Source organism: Xenopus tropicalis, chromosome 5, assembly GCF_000004195.4.
Source record: "Xenopus tropicalis strain Nigerian chromosome 5, UCB_Xtro_10.0, whole genome shotgun sequence".
NCBI classification, from domain to species: domain Eukaryota; kingdom Metazoa; phylum Chordata; class Amphibia; order Anura; family Pipidae; genus Xenopus; species Xenopus tropicalis.
The window spans coordinates 82,008,659-82,030,669 of record NC_030681.2 but is presented as its reverse complement, the minus strand read 5'-3'; the positions used below and the strand labels follow the sequence as shown (position 1 = coordinate 82,030,669).

The following is a 22,011-nucleotide window of genomic DNA, read 5'->3' as shown; positions in this document are numbered from 1 at the left end:
TTATCTGATTTTTCACTGGGATTACTTCAATAAACACAAGTAAACTGAACATTTTATTCAAACTGTTTTGCATTCAGTTGAATGCATTGCTTTACTTGTGTTTTCATAAGACAAATACCCACATAAAAATATAACTTGTATATCATTTTACACAGTTATTCGTTTTTTGTAATAAACCTGCCTTTTACCTGGATCCCAACATGACATTTGTGTATGGGTTAAACAAGTGAAAACAGAATTGCTTGGTTAACCTCAATGAATGCTGAGGGACTGGGACCAGTATATAGAAGGAACCTCCTCTCCATCTGCCTCTTTTCCCTCTGGCCCTTGTCCTCAGCTGGAACATACTTTTGAACATACCTATGGCACATTTGCAATCCTGCAGAGACCTAATACATAGTATTTATGCCCCAAGACCCATAAAATCTATGCTCTAAGAGGAATTGTATGCTTCTCTATAGTAGTGCCTCTAATTATGCTTTTTTATATGATTTTTACCAATTCTAAATAATAACTTTTCTGTCTTATTAGGAATTTCTAAATTATATGAAAATACAGTGCTACAATTAGCAAAGTTATATATATATATATATATATATATATATATATATATATATATATATATATATATATCTATATCTAGAGAAAGAGGACTTACTACAGAAAAAAGTTTTATCACAAAATTCCAACGTTTCAAGCACAAACAGTACTTTCAGCACAAACAGTACTCAGGGACAAACCATTTTTAGGTTTTGCTCCTCTCTGCACCCATATATATATATATATATATATATATAAATATAGAAACAACAACAAGAGATCCTATATATATAGGACATTAAGACATTCTGTGCATTAAGCTGCTAAGAAATGCTCTCCCCTTTAAACAGAATAGGGATTGTTTGTCCATACATTGTAATATACTTCAAGCTGGCCAACTGCGTCAAAGTCATCCCTTCTGGCCAGTCCTACACTGACTTATGCGATTCATTAAGAATTCTACTGCTTCAATATACTTTTAGCAAAGGGACTAAGTTTTACCTGCAACTTACTTGCTTTCAAGGTTAAAACCCCCATATGGTTGCCCTTTTATTGGCTCCACTGGGATCACCTGACTGCAGCTGGGAAGGGTGGGAGCTACAACATGGAGCTGGCCACTGCTCCTGTATAAACTATAGCAAAAAAAGGGAAAGTTGTGCTCAACCACTAAATTTTAAACCATTAGGCGGGGGTGCAATGAGGTTGTGACCACAAAATACATAGAAACAACAACAAGAGATCCTCTGCACTCACCCATTATCAATATAGATAGGACATTAAGACATTCTGTGCATTAAGCTGCTAAGAAATGCCCTCCCCTTTAAACAGAATAGGGATTGTTTGTCCATACATTGCAATATACTTCAAGCTGGCCAACTGCGTTAAAGTCATCCCTTCTGGCCAGTCCTACACTGACTTATGCGATTCATTAAGAATTCTACTGCTTTAATATACGTTCTCTTGTTGTTGTTTCTATATATTTTGTGGTGAAACTTTACTTACACTATGTAAATCATTTAAATCAGGGATCCTCAAACTATGGCCGTGGTCCCCAAGGTAATTTACCCAGCCCCAGTTGCGCCTCACCCCTGGCAGCGGGGAGCTGGATGGGGATGCAGGAGAGCTGGGAGAGGGAGGAAGGAGTGGGAGGACACAGCAAAGAGTGGGGGGACACAGCAGGAAGCTGGGAGAGAGAGGATGGAGCGGGGAGACGCAGCAGGGAGCAGGGCAGCAGGGAGAAGGAGGGCGCAGGAGCGTGCCGTAGTTTGACCCCGCAGCAGGGAGCAGGCAGCGAGAGTGGGCCATATTTTAAGGACTATAGTCTGGCCCTCCAACAGTCTAAAGGACTATGAACTGGCCCCCTGTTTAAAAGGTTTGAGGACCCCTGATTTAAGTCTTGTTGCCTTCATTCTTTAGGAATCTTCAATTAGACCAAACAGACCATTTTGTGGACACTGTTATTAAGGCAGGACCTGGTGCATGCACTGACTACACAATTACACAGTGAGTAGAGAGGGGGCATGTGAAAGTGCAGTGATATCAAAGAAGCGCAGAAATGAAAGTGAAAGTGATTGCTGTGCCGGAGGTATAGAGATGGGGCAGGCAATCTGTGATGAGACAGCTGAGATTTTGAAATACCTTTATAATGGGTATGGATGTTTTAATTAAAAAGGAATTTGGGTTTCATGTTCAATTTGAAAAGGATTTTTATTATACAGCTTTTTATGTCTGTGTGATAGGTCACCTTAATTTTTCCATTACATGGTACCACAGATGGCTATTGTTTTACTCTTGGTCCTATTTATTGTAAAACGCAGCAGATGCTTGAAGATTCTGTGTAAAACATGGAATTTATCTGTCACTGCTTTTTACTCAATATTTATACACTGAAATGTATTTTTCTCATTAACTTGATTGCTTTATGTTATTTAAATAGTAAGTAATAGCATAAATGATTGCCTTTATGCTGAGTAAAGAAAATATATAACTTAATAAATATGGAATTTTTACATTCATTTTTACCAGGGAAGCAACAAATCCATAATCTTTATTAGTATAGAAAGCTTGTAACAGACATTTTTTTTATTACATACAAACTGTGAAGGCTCAGTTTACAATATGCAAAGAACACTCCTTTTCCAAATATTTGCATGTTGTGTGCTTTGCTGTTCCAGCTACATAATTCTAGAAATTCTATATGTGTGTTCAGTCTTTGGAGGGATATGCTTTTATGCTTCCTAAGTGTAATAAAATTAATGGGCACAAATAACACAACAATAAGATGGTTACAATAAAATGTATAACATAAACCATCTGGGTGCATGTTAAGATTTTGGCCTGTAGTGGTCAATCTGCTTTAGATAGGGATATTCATGAGCATTTAGCACCTGCAAGTTTCACCATAAGGGCCTTCAGGCTGGGAACACCTCTCATATGATAATGATATATAGGTATGAGACCCATTATACAGCATGATTGGGACCTAGTTTTTTCAGATAAGGAGTCTTTCTGTAGTTTGGATCTCCTTACCTTAAAGGAGAAGGAAAGTAATTTTGCCATTTTACTGCCAATAGATTCACCACATTAGTGCCACCTAGAATGCTATATTTATTCTGCAGAAAGCTTTACCATACCTGCGTAAAGAGCCCTAGAAGCTCCCTCCGCTTGTTTAAGATAGCCGCTGCCATTTTAGCTTGGTCTTTCTAGCTCCCTGCTGCAGCTCTAGCTGTTGGTAGCTCAGATCACACATTCCTAAGGGAGGGGAGAGTGATTTCTTATGCATTCTTGTGGGAGGGGGGAGCAGGAGAGAGAGAGAGGAGAGAGTGGCACAGACTCATGCCCCAAACCTGAAGGAGCCCTAAAGTAGAGGAAGTCTGATACCGAAGAACATGTTCCCAAAAAAGGAGACAAGAAATCCTGTTTTTCTTTTGATAGAGCATTTCTGTGAGTGTTTATGGCTGTATTTACATAGACCTTTCTGATAAAGCTTCCTTGGTTTTTACCTTTCCTTCTCCTTTAAGTCTACTAAAAATGATGTAAACATAAATTTAACTTAATAGGATTGTTTTGCCTCTAATAAGGATTAATTATATCTTAGCGTGGATCAAGTACAAGGTATTGTTTTATCATTACAGAGAAAATGTAATTCATTTGTATAAAATAGAGTCTATGAAGATGGCCTTCCTGTAATTTTGAGTTTTCTGGATCAAGGGTTTCCAGATAACATATCCCATACCTGTACTAGATCAAACTTCCTGTTTGTCATAGATAATCCAAGTAGGCTAGAAAATATTTTTTTTTCTGACAGGAAAAGCCACATTATTTTATGTGATGCAGATTAGACAATGCCATAAACTGGCTAATGATTTTGGAAGCATGGATATTCTGAATCTTCTACTGCCCCACTATACTAGCTTACATTTTAAATACAGCTTATATGAAGAACAATATATTATATTTAGCATACCTGCTGAAAGGGGATGTTTTCTTCTTCATATGAAATTCTCATAGTGGGACCCATTTACTGACCTGTGCTTTATATACTTTGGTAATTCTCAGATGTACACTGTATTATGTTAGGGGACAGGCACTGAAACATTATATGTAGTCTGTGAGCAATATAATCATGAATTTATATTACTTCAGAAAGAATATAAGATTGTATACCATGCTAAGTATATCACAGTTTAGTGCAGGCCCTATGCACTTTTTTTTTACCATTTTGTCAAAAGATATATGGGAAAAACAGAGAAAGATACAAAGATATGTAAAGGAATAAAATAATTATGAATGGAAATATACTACACCATACCATTAAAGTATATTCTAATATATTTCTTAATGAAAGTAAAACAAGTCATTGTTGTACTCTCTGTGCAGCTTACCTGAATAAATATTAGGGATGCAATGAATCCAGGATTCGGTACGGGATTTTGTCAAGATTCTGTCTTTTTCAGCATAATTTGACCAAAATTATGTGCCAAATAAACACTGAAGAGTATAAATTTTCACAGCGCATTTCTTGTGCAATTCTCTTTAACCCTTCCTTGTCCTAATTTGCATTTGCTAATTAGGATTCAGTTCATTATTCAACAAAGAATATTTGCAAAGGATTCGGCTGGTTCCTAAAATTGTGGACTCGGTGCATCCCTAATAAATACGTAGGCCAGCTGGCTTTGGACTGAACCAAACTGTACAATTACCTCGTAAACAAAGAAGCAGGTTTCTATAATGCATTTAATATAAAATGGTAGTTCAAAAACACCTGATATAGTATTTCCTGCATTGATTTGGTATACTGTATTTCCAAAAACGTTGCTCAGTTGCTTATATCTGTAAAGGGCCATGTAATACTGACTATGTAATAGTGTAAAATACTTACCTGTCCTCCATGATTTGGGGTGCAAAAAGTCATAAAAACAATTAACCTGAGGACAGTGCTTTAGATTTGAATTGACTAAAATACTTATTTCCAAATGGATTATATCAGTAGCGCCTTAACATAGAAGCAATGCCCTTGTGTTCTCGATTTCAGTTAAAAAGAAGTGCAAAACTAAAACCAACAAAACCTCAAAGTATGGATTAGATTTATGGGCTAGAAACCTAAGAGGTAATTTCTATTAAGTTGATGCAGTGAACTGGCCCATATATATTTTGCATTTAATTTGTATATTTCTGAGCACAAAGATAGATGATGATAGATAGATAGATAGATAGATAGATAGATAGATAGATGATAGATAGATAGATAGATAGATAGATAGATAGATGATAGATAGATAGATAGATAGATAGATAGATAGATGATAGAGGGATAGATAGCTAGATAGATACAGTAGATAGATAGATAGATAGATAGATAGATAGATAGATAGATAGATAGATAGATGATAGATAGATAGATAGATGATAGAGGGATGGATAGATAGATAGATAGATAGATAGATGATAGATAGATAGATAGATAGATAGATAGATGATAGATAGATAGATAGATAGATAGATAGATAGATGATAGATAGATAGATAGATAGATAGATAGATGATAGAGGGATGGATAGATAGATGATTGATAGATAGATAGATAGATAGTTGATAGATAGACAGATAGATAGATAGATAGATAGATAGATAGATGGATAGATAGATAGATAGATAGATAGATAGATGATTGATAGATAGATAGATAGATAGATAGATAGATAGTTGATAGATAGATGATAGATAGATAGTATATAGCTAGAGAAGTATATGCTTTACACGCATATGTATATACATATTTATTTATGTATTTATTTGTTTATTTTTAAATCTGCCTTGGTTAGTTCTCTGTCTTTTCCAAATGATGTTACCCATAAAGCCCTTGTATTAGGTGGCAATGCAAAGTTTCCTGTATCTGCAGTTGAGCCAAAGAACTGTTAAAGTTGTGTTTACTATCTAGAGGAATATTGATTATTTCAATAAGGATAATTCGTTTATAGCCTGCCTCTTTAGGACAAGTGCAGCTAAATTGCAAACCAAAGCAGAGAAGCGTGCTATACTGTCCCAGGGAAGGGGTTAAACATTGCTGGATAATTGTCATTTTCTCCAGCGGTTGCTCTCTCGCTTGGAATTATCGCTCATTAAATGAAGTAGATGCATATGCTGTCTAGTTCATTTTTTCCATTATTTTCAAGCTTCGCCCGCCTGGGCTATTAGATCAGCTTGAATGACTTGTAAGATACCAAGCATCCTTTCTGTAGCTGGAAATGTGGCCTCTTACCGTGACTTTGACACATAGGAGAGAAGGGAGTGTGTGCTTCTGAGCCAGCACATTCCTGAGAAGCTGCCCGGCCCTACACACAGCAGCCTATTTGTATAAGTAGAGCCCAGAAGCCGGTGAGAATAGCACTTTCAGCACCACCGACAGCTCCGGTATCCCAGGCACAATGAGCCGCAGCCCAGAGAGAGTCTCTTCTTACCGCCGGCACTTTGAGGAGCTGGACTGCAGCTCAGTTGTGAAGCTGAGGGTTAGCAGCCCATCCCCGCCGAGGAACAGGCGATCAGCCAGCTACAGCCGGGTAACACGGGAGGAGAATGCTTCCTGCAGGAGGACAGCCTCGGCTACTCGGAGGCCCCGCAGGTGAGCCAGCACTAGTTACAAAAACTAGACTAGTTGTATCTAGTAGAAAAGGGATACATTCATGTATTTGTTTTATGAAGGGTGAAAAAACACTTGCCAGAGGCTAGCGGTGCTCGTTATTTGAAGACGGTGCATGGAATATGGGATTTCTGTATTGTTTCTGAAGTAAAGTGGGCGGGACCGTGTGTAGTGAAGCGGATATTAATGTAACTGGGCTGATTGGTATGTTCTGATACAGGTTCTTCTAATTGTGTGTTAAGTGATGTGTCGCAAAGCTGTTACAGTAGCACAGCAGTGGGTGGAAGGTACACAAATAACACATTTGGATGTCATAATTGTGGACTGTATATATTACAATTAGAAACTGTATACATGCGTTAGTATTCTGTTTAAAGTCTATGTTCTGCACAATTCTGTGCAAGGATTGAAATATAGTAATGTTCATGTTAGGTTTATGAAAAGTTGAGTATAGCAAATTCACCACTCAAGGCCAAGGATTCGTAGAGAAGGTAGTGTTTTATAGTAAAGATGCGCCTATGCCAAGGATCTTGCCCTCTATACTCACTGTGCAAACAAGGAGTAACTGCTACTGTCACTTGGATTCCTGTTAACACTGCCAGTGGGAACATAACTGACAGCAGATGGATTTTGCACATGGGCATTCTGTCCCATCCATTGCATATTGGACTCTGGCGTTTTGGTTTGTTATTGTTCTGAACCTACTAAACAAATAATCTGTATAACATAGAATAAGGGATTGTGAAGTGGAGAACATTAGATTGCCCCAAAAACTAGTGCAATAGTAGGGCTATGAGTTTGGCTGAGTTAGGGTTTTTCTAAATTTGCTATTCTAAGTAACAACAGCTGATATATTTTCTGTACAGGCAGCTTTGCAGTAAACGTAATAGCTCCATTGACGAGCTGACGAATTGACAGTAATAAACCCTACCTATATCTATAATCATCTGTCTGTCTATTATCTTCTCTCTTTTTCGTTACTTTTGGTAAAAGTGAGAGAGACTGTAAAATGCCTATTGCGTTAGTGTTAGTATAGCCCATGTCTGACTAATAATCTCTTCATATTACAGTCAGGACCTCCCTGTGGTGTCACAAGACTGACAGATCTCCCTAACTTTGCATCAGAGAAAACCCCATTCCTTGCTTAGCATCAAAATTTTACATAGGTAATTTCTTGTACCCGACATATTGGTGCTCCATATATACGGAATCTGGTGCTTTTCCCCACACCCATATTGAATATTTACGTTTTGAACCGAACTACTTCATTTTGGAGGACGTATCAGCAGTCTAAACTATGTCCCTAATGTATAGTTATTAACCATCCTAGGGTGCCCATTCATTAGTAAGGAAAGAAACAGCTGTATACTACTAGAGTAAAGTGACCTGGGAGAAAAAAAACCCGAAACTTTACAGTAGTGTTTCCCTTCTGAATTTTATAAAGTTAAAAACCCCACTTGTGCAGAACAGTGAGATTAAAGTATTATACTGACTATACGTGGGACACAAACGTGTCCCACGTATAGTCAGTATAATACTTTAATCTCACTGTTCTGCACAAGTGGGGTTTTTAACTTTATAAAATTCGTTTAAACGTGCTCTTACATTTTATTATTTTATTACTAGCTTGTCATTTGATAAAGATCACATCCCTAAAAGCAGGTTGTCTCTGTATAGAGCTGGGTCTGATTTGGCCTTATTGTTTGATATATATATCACTTCAAACATGGGTATTACTAAACTTAGTAAATCAGCAAGTAATCACTTTTTGTGGTGGATCTTAATTTTTTTTATTATTCGTGTTTTTTTCTCATTATTTAACTTTATGCTCTGCATTTTTCCAGTTTGTACTTTCGGCAATTATCTGTTTGCTAGGGTTCAAATTACCTTAGCAACTAAGCAGTGGTTTGAATGAAAGACTGAAAGATGAATAGGAGAGGGACTGAACAAAACAATAAGGTATAAACAGTAACAATAACAATAAAATGTAGCCTCACAGAGCAATGGTTTTTGGTTGCTGGGGTCAGTGACCCCAATTTGAAAGCTAGAAAGAGTCAGAAGAAAAGCTACACAAAATATATATTGAAGACCAATTGAAAAGTTGCATAGAATTGCTCATTCTATAACATACTAAAAGTTAACTTAAAGGTTAACTACCCCTTTGGGACAGAAAATAACATTTCACCCCAAATCCCATCCAGACTCACAGTTTGAGAGCATATGTTGTAGAGACTTGAGTTTATACCAATTTTCACAGAATTGATAACAGTGATATACTGTAAATCTGAGTAAGTGCCAATATGGCTAATATCTAAAGGAAGAATATAGAAAGCCAGGATGCAATACTAAATGTTGTCTTTGAATTGTTTCCCTTGGGTTAGAGTCCATATGTAATCAGTTTTTTTCTTAGGAAACCAAATTATGTTAGGAACAGATAGCTGGTTATATACTGAATACTTCTTGGCTATCCTAGTGTCTATATTTCAGTTTTTTAGAATTTTTGTTTTTGCATTAGAAAAACTCAAGGAGCAGAGGGCTGGGGGATCCCCTGCAGGGGAAACCTTATGTCCCATATCAAAACATTGAATTGAATGCATGAGGATGTGTGTGGTAGTCAAACTAGAGACTGTGACAGGCCTGATGGTGTATCAATAATAAACTCTTTTGTACTCATTACTTACATGATCTCATTGAGCACCTGCTAGTGGCATCTGTTCAAATATGCTTCTTTGATCCTTCCCTACATATGGACATTTTAGCCAAAAAAATCTGTAGGAAGTGAAAAATCCAAAACAATTTCACTGGTGGGCTTCTATGTAGGTAAATCGGTGAAAGCATATAACTATAATAAATGTACTTTTACAGGGCATTAACGCTTTATACAAAGGAATAAGTGGGATTTTTATAATTAAAAAGTTGAAAAAAAATTGTTCCTCCATCATTCAGTAGTTTTAACGGTATCTGTAAATTTAATTATTTTTAACCCAGTATCGCTCTGGATATTTATATTGTCTGCAACCCTGGCTTTGACTCCTGAAACACTGAAGCAGATAGCGACAGGGAAAAGAATGTACGTCTGCAACATTGTTTCAAGTGTCGGAGGGGGTGAACAGAAAGTATAAAAACATACATTTACAACTTTAAAACCACTGACTTCTTGTACTCATTGTATTTTGTAAAGGTGTTATATAGTTTTTCTTATTAGGCAAAAAAAGGTTTTGGGTGGAAAACTCTATTAGGCGTTTTTAACTCTCCATTTGACCTGCACTTTGTAATGTACGCTGTAAGGGAAGCAATTTGCCTATGCACTGTTAATTTCTTGTTCATGTGGCTTGCCTGTTCACTGAACTAGCCTTCTAACCAACGCTGTATGCATTATTAGCTCACTTATCTATCAGTACAGTATCTTCATACCCACATGCCCTTCTTTATGAATTATAAAATACAACTTTGTTGTTTTGTCTATTAACCTGCTGTAACTCTGTAATTGAGCAGGTTAGTAGCACTCGAAGCTGTTATATGCATTTCTGAGGGGGAAAAGCCTACACACACTCTATTGTCAACGGTAACATAACTGGAATCTGGTATTTGCGGATTTATCAAGCATTTCACATATTGCAATAGTGGCAAAGTGTTCGTACATGGTCTAATTTCCTAGTGTTGCGTTGGTTTAAAAGTAGACTTGAATTATGGTAAGATAATAAACCGAAGAGAAACTGACTCAGTCGTTTTATTGTATTTTATTCCGTGACGACGTATTATAAATAGAAATAGAATGCGATTAGCTCTAAAATGCTTCATTTATAGCAGATGTACGGCGCTGCCTGCGCTAATCGTTATTTCTAGGTAAAACCGAGAACGCATTGGCAGAGTTTTGGCATATTCTTTGAAATAACTGAACCGAAATCTTTGAATAATACTGACTGAGTTACACTAGGACATTGCATTTCAGTTTCGGAAGTTTAATATAAATTTATTCTTACTCATGGCTTAATACTGAGTACTTAAATATTCTTGGTAGGATTAGCTTAAGATGTAATAACTGGACATCGAAGGACATATATAGTTACTGTAACAAGAGAAAGCTGTAATTATACTGTATATTTACCGAACTGTTTAAGAAGCAGGACTAAACAGGACACAAACGCTGTATATTTAAACATAATGCACTTTTATTATAATTCAGATTTTTACATTTTTGCATCCATAAAGGAGGGATGGATGTGGTTCATTTAGATGCAGCAATATAGTTTTTCATATTTAAATGTAAATAAAGTGCATTTTTCTTGACACTATAACAGTAACAAATTAAAAAAAAAAATTAATAAAAAAAATTAAATAACCACTGGTATTAGTATATGAAATGTAATCATTCATGTTCCTGTAAAATGCATTCTGTGATGCTTGTTTGTTGTTTTCATTTTCTTTATTTTAATTAAGTGCTTTGTAATGGTAAATATAGGAAGCAACCCCTACCCATGTAGTTTAAGTCCTTATTTTCTGCTGACCTAATATTAATAACTTGGCAACCATAAAAACTGAAAATGATTATTTTTACATATCAATATAATGCTTTGTAGAAATGATGAAGATTTGGTTTGTAAATGTAGAATATGTGTAAAATTTGCATTTTTACTGGCTTTTTATATTGATATATTAATATATTATAATTCCCTCTCCAGCATGTTTGTCCCTAGCTTTGGTGCTCAGTTGGGACCTACAGTGGATCTGGAAGCAGCCAGTGCAGCTAACCAGGAATATCTGAGTACCAGGAGCAGCGAGAAACAAGAGATGATTGTACTGAATGATAGACTGACTAAGTACATTGAAAGGGTAGGTGTTCTTTGTACCCTATTGAAGAAAACAAATAGGTGCCCAGGTCTCATTTCCATCAGTATTTTTTTTTATAGCTGATCCCTTGTATCCTTTTTTAATATATAAATATTATCGCTGCAGTCTAAAATTGGCAGTACATACAACACATTGTTAGTACCCAGGGTTTCATTTCCTTACCTTTGGGATTACTAAAGATATAATGAATAGTAATAATATCACTTTTGGTGAGAATTTTCTTCCCAAAAAATGTTAACACCAAAAAAATGAGTCTGGGCCTTGGAGAATTTTGTGCTTTGGTGCAGCAGTATAGTGAATATAGCAGCTCTAGTGAATCATATGTTAGATGACTGCAAATAACTTGTGCTTGCTCTAGGTGCGGGATCTAGAACAGGAGAACGCCTCTGCCCAGTGTGAGTTGGATGCTTTGCGCAGTCGGTGCTACAAACCTTCCAATCTAAGGGCTCTATATGAAGAGCAGCTAAGGGAGCTACGTAGGGAGGCTGAACAGGCCAAGCTGCAAAGGGTAAGGTTTACAATCATACTTTTATGTCTGTCTATCTCCTATCTATCATCTATCTATCTCTTATTTATACATATTAATCTTGTGTAATCTTATTATTATCTTATTTATAAGTATTAATATTGTGTAATCTTATTATTATCTTATTTATACATATTAATCTTCTTTGTCCCTTCTATATTAATCTATCTATCTATCTATCTATCTATCTATTTATCTATCAAGCTTTTATCCTTGTCCCTGGCGCCCAATCTACAATTTATGTAGTGGGGAAGTGCATTGGCCTTTTAACCTTCAATCTGTTGGGTTGTTGATGCCTATAAATCTTTACTTGTTGAAAGCCTGTGTGAAGCCAGTGACTGGCAAGTTGTAAGCATTGTTACACCACATGTCACTTGCAGTCTCCTCAGCTGCCTACCAATGGGTCGGCACATGACCATAATGCAAATGGAAACATGAGGCGCTGCACATTGTTTTGCTGTTGCCTGGGTATGCTTCAGCTAGCTACTCCCATTTGAAGGAAATAGTTTAGTCTCTTTCTAGAGAACAGATGTTCCCTAAGAGGTTATGCAAAGTAGGTACTTCAGTGCCTTGTGAGACTTCAGTATATCTTACCAAGCACTACAAGTGCATTTGTTCTACCAGATAATTCAGATGTAATCGTGCAAGCAGATGAGTACTTCCTAATCATTTGCCCCACATTTGTTAAACATTTCCTCTGGCCCCCGTTTTAGAAGTGCTAAGTTTTTAATGTGGTCTGGTAAGTTTAATCTATCCATTTACATATACAAGAAGTTAATTTCTAGTCTTTTTATTCCGTTAATACTCTCATTTTATGTCCCCTATTTCATGGAACTCTAGCTTGTGAGCCCTAGCTGGAGGGTTGCAAGCCTAAAACACTTTGTAACTTGTAACTCTATTCTGCAGTCCTAAGCATTGATTTATGTATATATTTTGGTATGTTCACATTACAAAAGATGAGTCTTGAACTTGAATTTTTCATCCATACATGTTCATATTCAAAGGGATAAAAGTAATCAGCCACTGAGGTTGTCACTAAGCACTAAGGAATACTTATTATTACAATTACTAATTTGTGTATTTGCCTTGTCAGTTGTACTGCTAGCTTCAGGGTCACAATCCAGATTTTATTTTTAGATTAGCATCATTAAACAGACCAGCCTACAATACTCAGTGATAAGGTCAAAGCATTTGTCACTGTGGTTGTTCACTCCTGTTTAGCAAATGGCACTTGTATTTTCCACCAAATGGCAGCACTGCGGCAATAGAAAGAAGCTTGGTACTCATGTCATTGCACATAAATGCAGACATCAACTTTTAATATTTTCCCACTGGAAAAATAATTCAGTGCTCATATTAGCATACTGGGGTTATTAAAGAAGAAAAGTATATTTCATTGTGCAGTAACAACATCACATAAGATGATTTTAGCCATTATTAATCTTCATTTATATAGTTTTGCCATGTTATACATCACTTAATTGAGCCTTGCCCTAGTGGATCTTTTGTTCTGATTTTCTTATCACATTGTCATAACATACATTAGGGTGATTTTCATCAGGAATCCAGTTAACCTGCTTATATACCGTTTGGAAAAGGGGAAGAAACTCACAAAGAAACATAAAGAACATCCTCGTAGATAGTGCCCTGACTGAGAACAAATACAATGCTGAAAGTAAACAATGCTGGTACTTAAGCGACCTTATCAATTTTGATTTTTTTAGCCCATGGTCATCCAGAGAGTAACAGTCACAGTAATTTTGAGGGTTTTGTACAGTAAGAGCCATAACACAAGTCACTCAATGCTGCTTTATCATAATTTAATTGTAAGGTCTGCTCAATATACATGTTCAGTTGAAGTTTGTTTATCTTAATAGGAATGTAAAGCTAGTTAACTGTATAGTAGAGGGTCTTGTTAACTGTGCTTCTGCTGTTTTGTTATAGAGAACTAATTAGCTGTGATAACCAATATGCCTTCCCAACTCACTCATGTAAGGAGAGAGAGTTGGGGAGAGAGTATATGCTCCTAGGAATGAACATGCGTTTTTTTTGATACAGGTTTTCACAACAAGTTTCGAGATAATTAGATCCACAATAAAACACTTCAGATTAAAGAGTAAAGCTGGCCATACAGAAAGATCTGCAAGAACCACATCAATGATGTCCCTATGGACATCTGGACGATTTGCCTGTGTATGGCCACCTTAATGACATAGTTATAGTTCAACAAACAAAAAATATAGAATTTGTATGAAATAGAGCCTCTGTAGATGTACTAGGCAGGCCTGGACTGGCAATCTGTAAATTCTGGCTAATGCAAGAAAGGCTGCTATAAGATGCCATGTGAGGGGCTGTTTGCGCTTCTGTGTACTTGAAATGCCAGAGCATATTTTAAAAACAATTCTTTTTATTTACCAGGACTTGGCAGTAGCTGCTAAGGTGCCAGTGGTGGATCAGCTCAGTGCAGTAAAGAAACGCTATGAAGATGCTGTTGAGGCGAGGAAAAAGGCTGAAGAAGATATTGAAGCTTTCCGCCCTGTAAGTAAATGCCTTTTTTTAAACTCAGGTATCAAGAGTCGTTAACCTACTGGAATTGGGGATTCTAGATTAGATATATGTAATGTTAAGAGCAATGACTATAGCCTAGAATGCTGGTGCACCCTGTATCAGATAACTGTAGCTTGGAAAATGTCTGCCACTTAGTAATCAAGCATGATAGAGGAGGGTAGATATAGTGCTGTTTAGGTGTCTTGTGCTAGAAAAATTGCTTAATACTTTCAGGTCTACTTTTAGGAACAAAGAACTAAAAAGCAGGGTATAGATATAACATACAGCCTCTATATGCCCCAATAAACTTAGTGTGCCCAATGTACTATAAGGTACTTTGGGTACTACAAGAAAAAATCTATATGTATTAGATCCATTATCTAAAAACATGTTATCTAGAAAACTCTAAATTACAGGAAGTCCATCTTCCATAGACTACATTTTAATAAAATCATTTAAATTTTTAAAAAAGATTTCCTTTTCTCTGTAATAATAAAACAGCACCTTGTACTTGATTCCAGCTAAGATATAATTAATCCTTATTGGAGGAAAAACAATCCTAGTGGGTTTAATTCATGTTCAAATTCTTTTTTTGTTGACTTAAAGTATGGAGATCCAAATTATGGAAAGACCCCCTTATCCGAAAAACTCAAGGTTCTGAGCATTCTGGATAACAAGTCCCATACCTGTATTAATATTAGAGTAAAATGGCAGGAAGTACCAGCTCAGTCAGGCCACCCTGTGTATATCCCTGTGTTTATCAGAAGGATCCACTTGCCTATGATTTCTTTAATGGGTGCCCTTTGTCCTGTCTGCCTGTCCTCTGCAGCTTCTCAGGTCACAAGCCCAGAGCAGTGCATAGTCTTAACAAATAAATTAGTACTCAGAGACATCTTTCTTTTGTGCCAACATAGATATAAATATGAAGTGGTACGTAGTTAACACGTTCTGAAAGTGAATGTTATGAAAGTGGATGTATACTGCTGAAGCAATCATTTCCTTCCTATCACTCACTAAATTTTAAAGTAGCTCCAAGAAACTTCATTTGGAAAACATTCTTTCTATAATTTCCAACTCTCCAGAAAGATAAACTGTTTTAAGGACAGCAGTGCATCAGAAGTGCTTTATTATTAGTAAATTTTAAACCAAGTGTAAAAACATCATAATAATGAAATCAGGGCTGACGCTGCAGTTTCAGTGCAAGGCATCTGCAGCAGTGTTAAATCGGCAGTAAGTTATTTTAATATTTAAAACTTTAACCATTCCAGTAGCTGAGCTTCAGCTTCCAGCAATACTCTGCAGCTGAGGTGTAGTGTTACTACTGATCTGGCCTTGTGCAATGTGAAGGCGTATAGGCCATATGTCCAGAGCAATGCCCAAGTGCTGCCCTAATCCATAGTAGTCAGTTTATTATTGTAGCATGTCACACTAGTGCACACACCCACAAGCTGCTGCCAGATCATGGTATGCTGGGTAAACTGACTGCTATGCCAGCAGAAAAAATGGTATTATAAATATAAATGAAGCACTTAGCACTACATTTATAAATAAGTCCCACTGGTGTCTGAAGGTCTGAATGTCAGACAGGGGTTCACAAGAAATTATCAGCACAATCTTCCATAATGATTCTGATGCAATTCACACTCTGGTGATAAAATGCATATCTCACCATGGTGGCAGTCAGAATAAGAGCTGCACAACTACCAAACTCTCGGAGCAGCATTGCTCAGTATAAAATGCCAATGGTTATTGCTTCCGTCTTAGCTATAGGGGTTTTCAGATAAATGTTCACCAGTATGCTCTATTTGTCTGGGCAAACCCAGAACAGTGCAGCAATAAAATTATAATTCTAAATGAATCCCTCCAATCAATTTTACAGAGCCAGTATTTTTATCATGTATTTGCTGTTACAGTTTTCAGACAAGGTGCCCAGTAAAAAAGCCAGTTCTTTTTGATATATATATATATATATATATATATATATATAAAATTTTGCCATTCAATTAGCAGCAACAGATTTTCTCTTTTTCAATTTTTCTGCACTGTTGCAGTGACCAAAATTTTCCCATCTATATTTATAGTAGTTCTGTTATCCCAACCTCAAATTCCTTTTAGGACTAAGGCCTTTGTGGACTACAAATCTGGGCCTGATAAAAGCCTAGTATAGTATTATAGTACTGTATAGTATTTCTAAATAAACAACTGTGCTGGTTCATTTGCTGTTTCAGGATGTAGATGCTGCCACAGCAGGACGCATATCACTAGAAAAGCAATTGGAAACTTTGGAAGCAGAGATTTCTTTTCTGCAGAGAGTGCATGGAGAGGTAATATAATTATTTAATGAAAGTAGTAGCCGCCATAATGTCCTTAATCCTGTGTATACCTCATTGTACTGTTACACACCTTGTGTCAATGTAGGAGATTGAAGAACTGATGAAGCAAATCTACAACATGAGCACTTCCTGTGATCTTGCTTTCTCCATCCCAGATTTTGCTGCTGCTCTGAGGGACATCCAGATGGAATATGAAGCAATAGCAGCCAAGAACCTGCAGGTTAAAATTATAGCTCATTTTCTTAGCAAAATCTGAATTATATGTCAGATGCTACTTATCAGCATATAGTTTAGCATACTGTTCTTCAAACATACATCAGAATGTTGCCAGTGGACATCTGTGACAATCCTCATATGCTGTTGCACACAGAGAAATGGAAAGATTCACCCCCCAGGTGCTAAATTGGTCTGGGTGTGCTGGAAAGTATTATGCCAACCATAAAATGAACTCTACAGTGCCAAAACTTGTGGGTTAGGCTTCCCTTATTCTGCAATGTACTTCATTAAAGAATCCTGTTTAAGGCATGGTAAAAAAGATGACATGTTATCATCCTCTTTCTTTTATCTGATGCTGCTTTTGCCCCTAGGAAATGGACGAGTGGTACAAAAACAAATTTGTTGACTACAGTCAAGCTTCTACAAAGCACGTGGAAAATGTGAGGCTATACCGAGGAGACATGGCAAACTGTAAGAGAAGCGTAAGTGGGCTTTCAAATCCCTTGGAGCTTATGGATGTCAGTTCAGTGCCTTATGATTTAAGTAACATAGGGAATGTGACTGTTGCCTGAGCTGTTTTCTTTGCAGAGGCTCCGGGGCTCTAATTATAGTGCGTATCGTATCTTAGGAGGTACATAATGTAAGGTAGTGCATAATGCAGATGGTAATTACCATAATTAGAAAGAAGTATTATACTTCCAAATATTTCAATTATTGGTGCAGTGAGGATTTTTTATTCTGACAATTTGGAATTGTTCTTATTTACTGATTAAATAATTAATTTGCAGGCTAGATGTTTTTGTGCTGTTTTTATTATGGTATGTTTTTATCTACCCACACAGCAGCACAGATACATATTAATAGCATAGGTAGGCTTGTTGGAATTAGCCACCCATTAACTGACGCTTTCCCTTTATCTACTCACAATTGCCATCTGCAAAGCAAATTGTTTATCTGGCTTTGTTTAAAAAAACAGGCTTTGTGTTTTTTTTAATGAGGAATTTAAGGCATAGATTGTCATGTGATTTGCTTTTAACTTTTAACTGTATTACTTTAACTTCTTTTTAAAAATCATATGCAATTTGGAGAATAAAACAAATATTACAGTATATATATATATATATATATATATATATACACTCATATCCAGAATATGCAGAAGGATGTTAGTAGCCATTCATGGGTTTGGGGTTTGTATTGCAGATTAAAAGTAAAGAAATGGAACTCAATGCACTTAAGAACAGAAATGCAATTCTGGAAGCTCAAGTCAAAGAAACCCAAGAAAAGAACAAGAAAGAGATAGAGGAGTTACAGGTGGGTGACAGTTTGCCCTGTAGTTTTGGGTTCAATTTATGCTTTTATTTCTATTAGTATAAACCACATCTCAAAATCTACAGTTCATAATATTCATACTATGTTTCAGGAAAAAATCGATAAATTAGAAGATGATTTGAAGACACTGAAACAAAAAATTGCTTTGCACTTACGAGAATACCAAGATTTATTGAGTGTGAAAATGGCTCTGGATATTGAGATTGCCACATACAGGTAATGAGCAGAATTATTATTCCATCATGTTCAAAGCAAACCTTTGCTTCAAATATGCTTAGACTAATATCAGATGGTGATGAAGTAAATTAGAAAACATTGGTGCAGAGGAACCCTGGGGCTATCACAACCTCCAAAGGTGGTTTACTACAAGAAAATTGTAGTGTGTGGTAGTTCCTCATGCCCTATGGTGAAATGAAAACCTCATAGTGAGTGAAAACCCTTTGAGGCAGTCTGTAAGATCCTGGTTTGCTGGGGCAGACACCTGTGGTGAGGGTAATAGCAAGGTGGAACTCTGTGATGTAATGATCTGCCATGTATATTCAGTGTACCAAGTGAAGTACACTTTTCAGTTATGTTGTTCTTGAGTGCATCATCTATTCCTGTTCAAGAACTGGCAGACAAGATTCTTTGTTAAATTATGTTTAGGAGAGTTGTAGTTCAGCATGAAGATTCTTACCCTTTGTAATTCTGCAAAGGTCCAGCAGAGGAGAGGAGTAACAAGTAGCAGTGCCCTACCTTAGAGAGAAGCTGGAAGACAACACCTTTGTCTGTGACTATAGTGCTACATAAACCTACATAAATAGATATGCATGCAGAGTTAGATATCGGAAGGTCTGCATGGACAAGTGTGTAGGTAATGAAGGTGTGATAGGTGTGACATAAAAACCATTTTAATGGTGACAAAATCTGTATAAATGTTACCAGAGTTTCACAGAGCTATTAAACTTTAATATATAGTTAATTAAAATACTAGTTAAACATGCAGACTGGTATAAGTTTAGGAACAATCTTGCATGTATAAGAGTTTTAAGAGAAGGAATTAAGCTGGTGATCTGGTCTTTGGAGAACTTGCATTCCCTGGGGCAGTTTCCTGTTTAAAATAATCCATGCTTTAGTGGTATGTGTAAGCAGGCATCTGACTGTGTTTCTGTTTGCAGAAAACTTATTGAAGGAGAGGACAGCAGACTTGGTACTTCGGTTAGTGGCATACACATACTGAGTAGTCTGTCAGAAACCCTACAAGTAAGCACCACTCAGAGTATCTCCAAGTCAGTCGAGCGGAAAGAGAGCACAACTGTCCTAAAAAGGTAAAGATATGTTAGAGGTGCCTGTCATGGCTTGTTACTATCCATGCTTTTCAGTGATAATACTTTGTCATCTTATCACCTGGGCTTGCTCAGTTCTTCAAGGGACTGCATATTTGTCATACAAAGTTAGATGAAGGCTCAGTCTAGGGTTGTTATGTCTGTATAATACCTTAAATCTGCAATATTTGCTTTCTTGGTTATGTGACAACTGTTTTCTGTTCTAATAACAGTTAACGCGGATAAAGAAGGCTGAATAATGGAAAGTGATTTGAGTGGTACATAAAGAAGCCGGAAGAGCAATCCATGTATAAGGATCCAAGCTCTTTCTGTCTATCGCTCGGCTGGATTGGTTGAACTGCTATCTATAATCCTTAGCTTCATAACAAATAAATATCAATATATGCATCCTTAATTATTTTGCTAAATAAACCATACACTTTGAGCATTAATACTTGTCACGCATTGATTTCTAGATCCAGAGGTCATTTAACTCAACATATTGAACAAGCTTGGACTGATTTATTAATTTAAGAGTTTGGAATTCATTCCCAGAATTCCTTTTGCTTACTTTTATCTGTATGAGGCGGTCTCCTCAACCTTAATGATTTGTTTGTGAAACCACAAGGTGACTCTACCTAAGCTGATCAGAAAACCCTGCACTACACTGATGAGCCTCAAGAAAGGTGAAACTGGTCTGTAGTTATCCTGGCTTCTACTTTAAAACCCAGTGGGTGAGCTTTAGCCTATAGGATAAACCCATGTAAATGGAATTTTTTTAGGAGTTTGGAATTCATTCCCAGAATTCCTTTTGCTTAATTTAGGTACTAAACTACACCTGAAGTCAGATCTTTGCTTTCACTGTTTAACTTTTATGTTGGTCAAAACTAATTGATGATTGGTTGCTGTTGCTAACTGTACAAATACAGTTTAGCACCTGTTTAAATAAATTAACCCCTATGGCCATGGGCGGGCCAAGCTGACTGGGCACCCTAGGCAGTCTGGCAAGCCACCTTACCCCTTCACACACCCCCTGTGCATGCACAAAGAAGGGGGAGATGCTGCTTAAAGGCAAGCGGCGGGGAATGGGAGCACAGACATGGGGTAGGCAGTATAGGTACCTGCACCTGGCCCCCCAAGCGTTGTGCCCTAGGCAGGTGCCTCTTCTGCCTTCCCCTAGTTCCGACCCTGCCTATGGCTAATGCAGGGATTCTTGATGTGATATTGGGTGGAGTCTGCAAATTGAAAACATATGGATGGCCAGATGGAATGAGTGATGACAATAAGACAACAAGAATTAGTTCATGCCTTTGGCTAAATATTATGGGTCAGATATTTTCATTTAATCTTTTTTCAGTAAACATCTGTAAACACAGACAGCTTTCTATCCAGAGGAAAGGGTACAAATAAATATCTGCTTTGTTATGAAAGGGTAGTAAGTTACACCAACTTCGAGTAAATAATATACTCATCATTTAATCAATGCTGTTTTCTTCATTTTGAAAAAAAAAATGAATTAATGCTATGATAGAGTTATGCTGACATCATGTTCTTAAAGAAAGTATGAAAACTAGTGATCAATAGTCAGAATATTTATTTTCCTTCAAAATCCTAGCTTAGGTTTCCTCCAAGTATCCTGGTTTTCTCCCACACATTGAGGCTACAAAAACATTTAAGAAAACCTAATAAAAACCTAATAACAATACTTTTGTTTGCTAGGGTCTAGAGCGGATCAAGTTGTTCCTGACCTGCACATCTTTAGTCCAAGTGGTTATATAACGTAGATACAAATACACTTTGACCCTGAGAAATCATTCCAAATACTCACTATAAGGTGTGCCATCTAGTGGCTGCCTCTTCCTGTATAAAGTTATGTTTTATAGGGATAAATGAAACAAAACACATACAAGATAAAACAGTGAAAACAGATTTTTAAAATAGATCAAAATAAAATCTGTTGCTCCCATAGGCGCTCTTTATATTAATATTTAATTTATTTACTCCCAACACCATAGACCAGAAGAGGATGAGGATAGTATACTCATACTCATACACATCCCCACCCACACAGTTCAGGGGAAATATTGCTTATATTTGTTTTGATTCATTACAATTTTGGGCTTAGCTGTATTTGAAAAGGTCACATAACATTAGTGAAAGAGCAAGGCAATGCTTTTAATATGGCCCCGTAATAATAAAAATAGTAAAACACATTTAGGAAGT

The 22,011-nt window shown here is 36.7% G+C and overlaps 1 protein-coding gene across 1 annotated transcript; it reads left to right on the top strand.

Annotated features, from left to right (window-relative positions):
• The first annotated feature begins 6,410 nt into the window (after positions 1–6,410).
• Positions 6,411–20,240, top strand: des.2 (desmin, gene 2). The gene is made up of 11 exons (XM_002932161.5): positions 6,411–6,661; positions 11,362–11,512; positions 11,889–12,038; positions 14,475–14,594; positions 16,832–16,927; positions 17,022–17,156; positions 17,524–17,634; positions 18,356–18,466; positions 18,576–18,700; positions 19,642–19,791; positions 20,022–20,240. The coding sequence occupies exons 1-11, from the start codon at positions 6,468–6,470 to the stop codon at positions 20,023–20,025; spliced, it is 1,347 nt and encodes a 448-aa protein (XP_002932207.2). The 5' UTR covers positions 6,411–6,467; the 3' UTR covers positions 20,026–20,240.
• Positions 20,241–22,011: the final 1,771 nt, after the last annotated feature.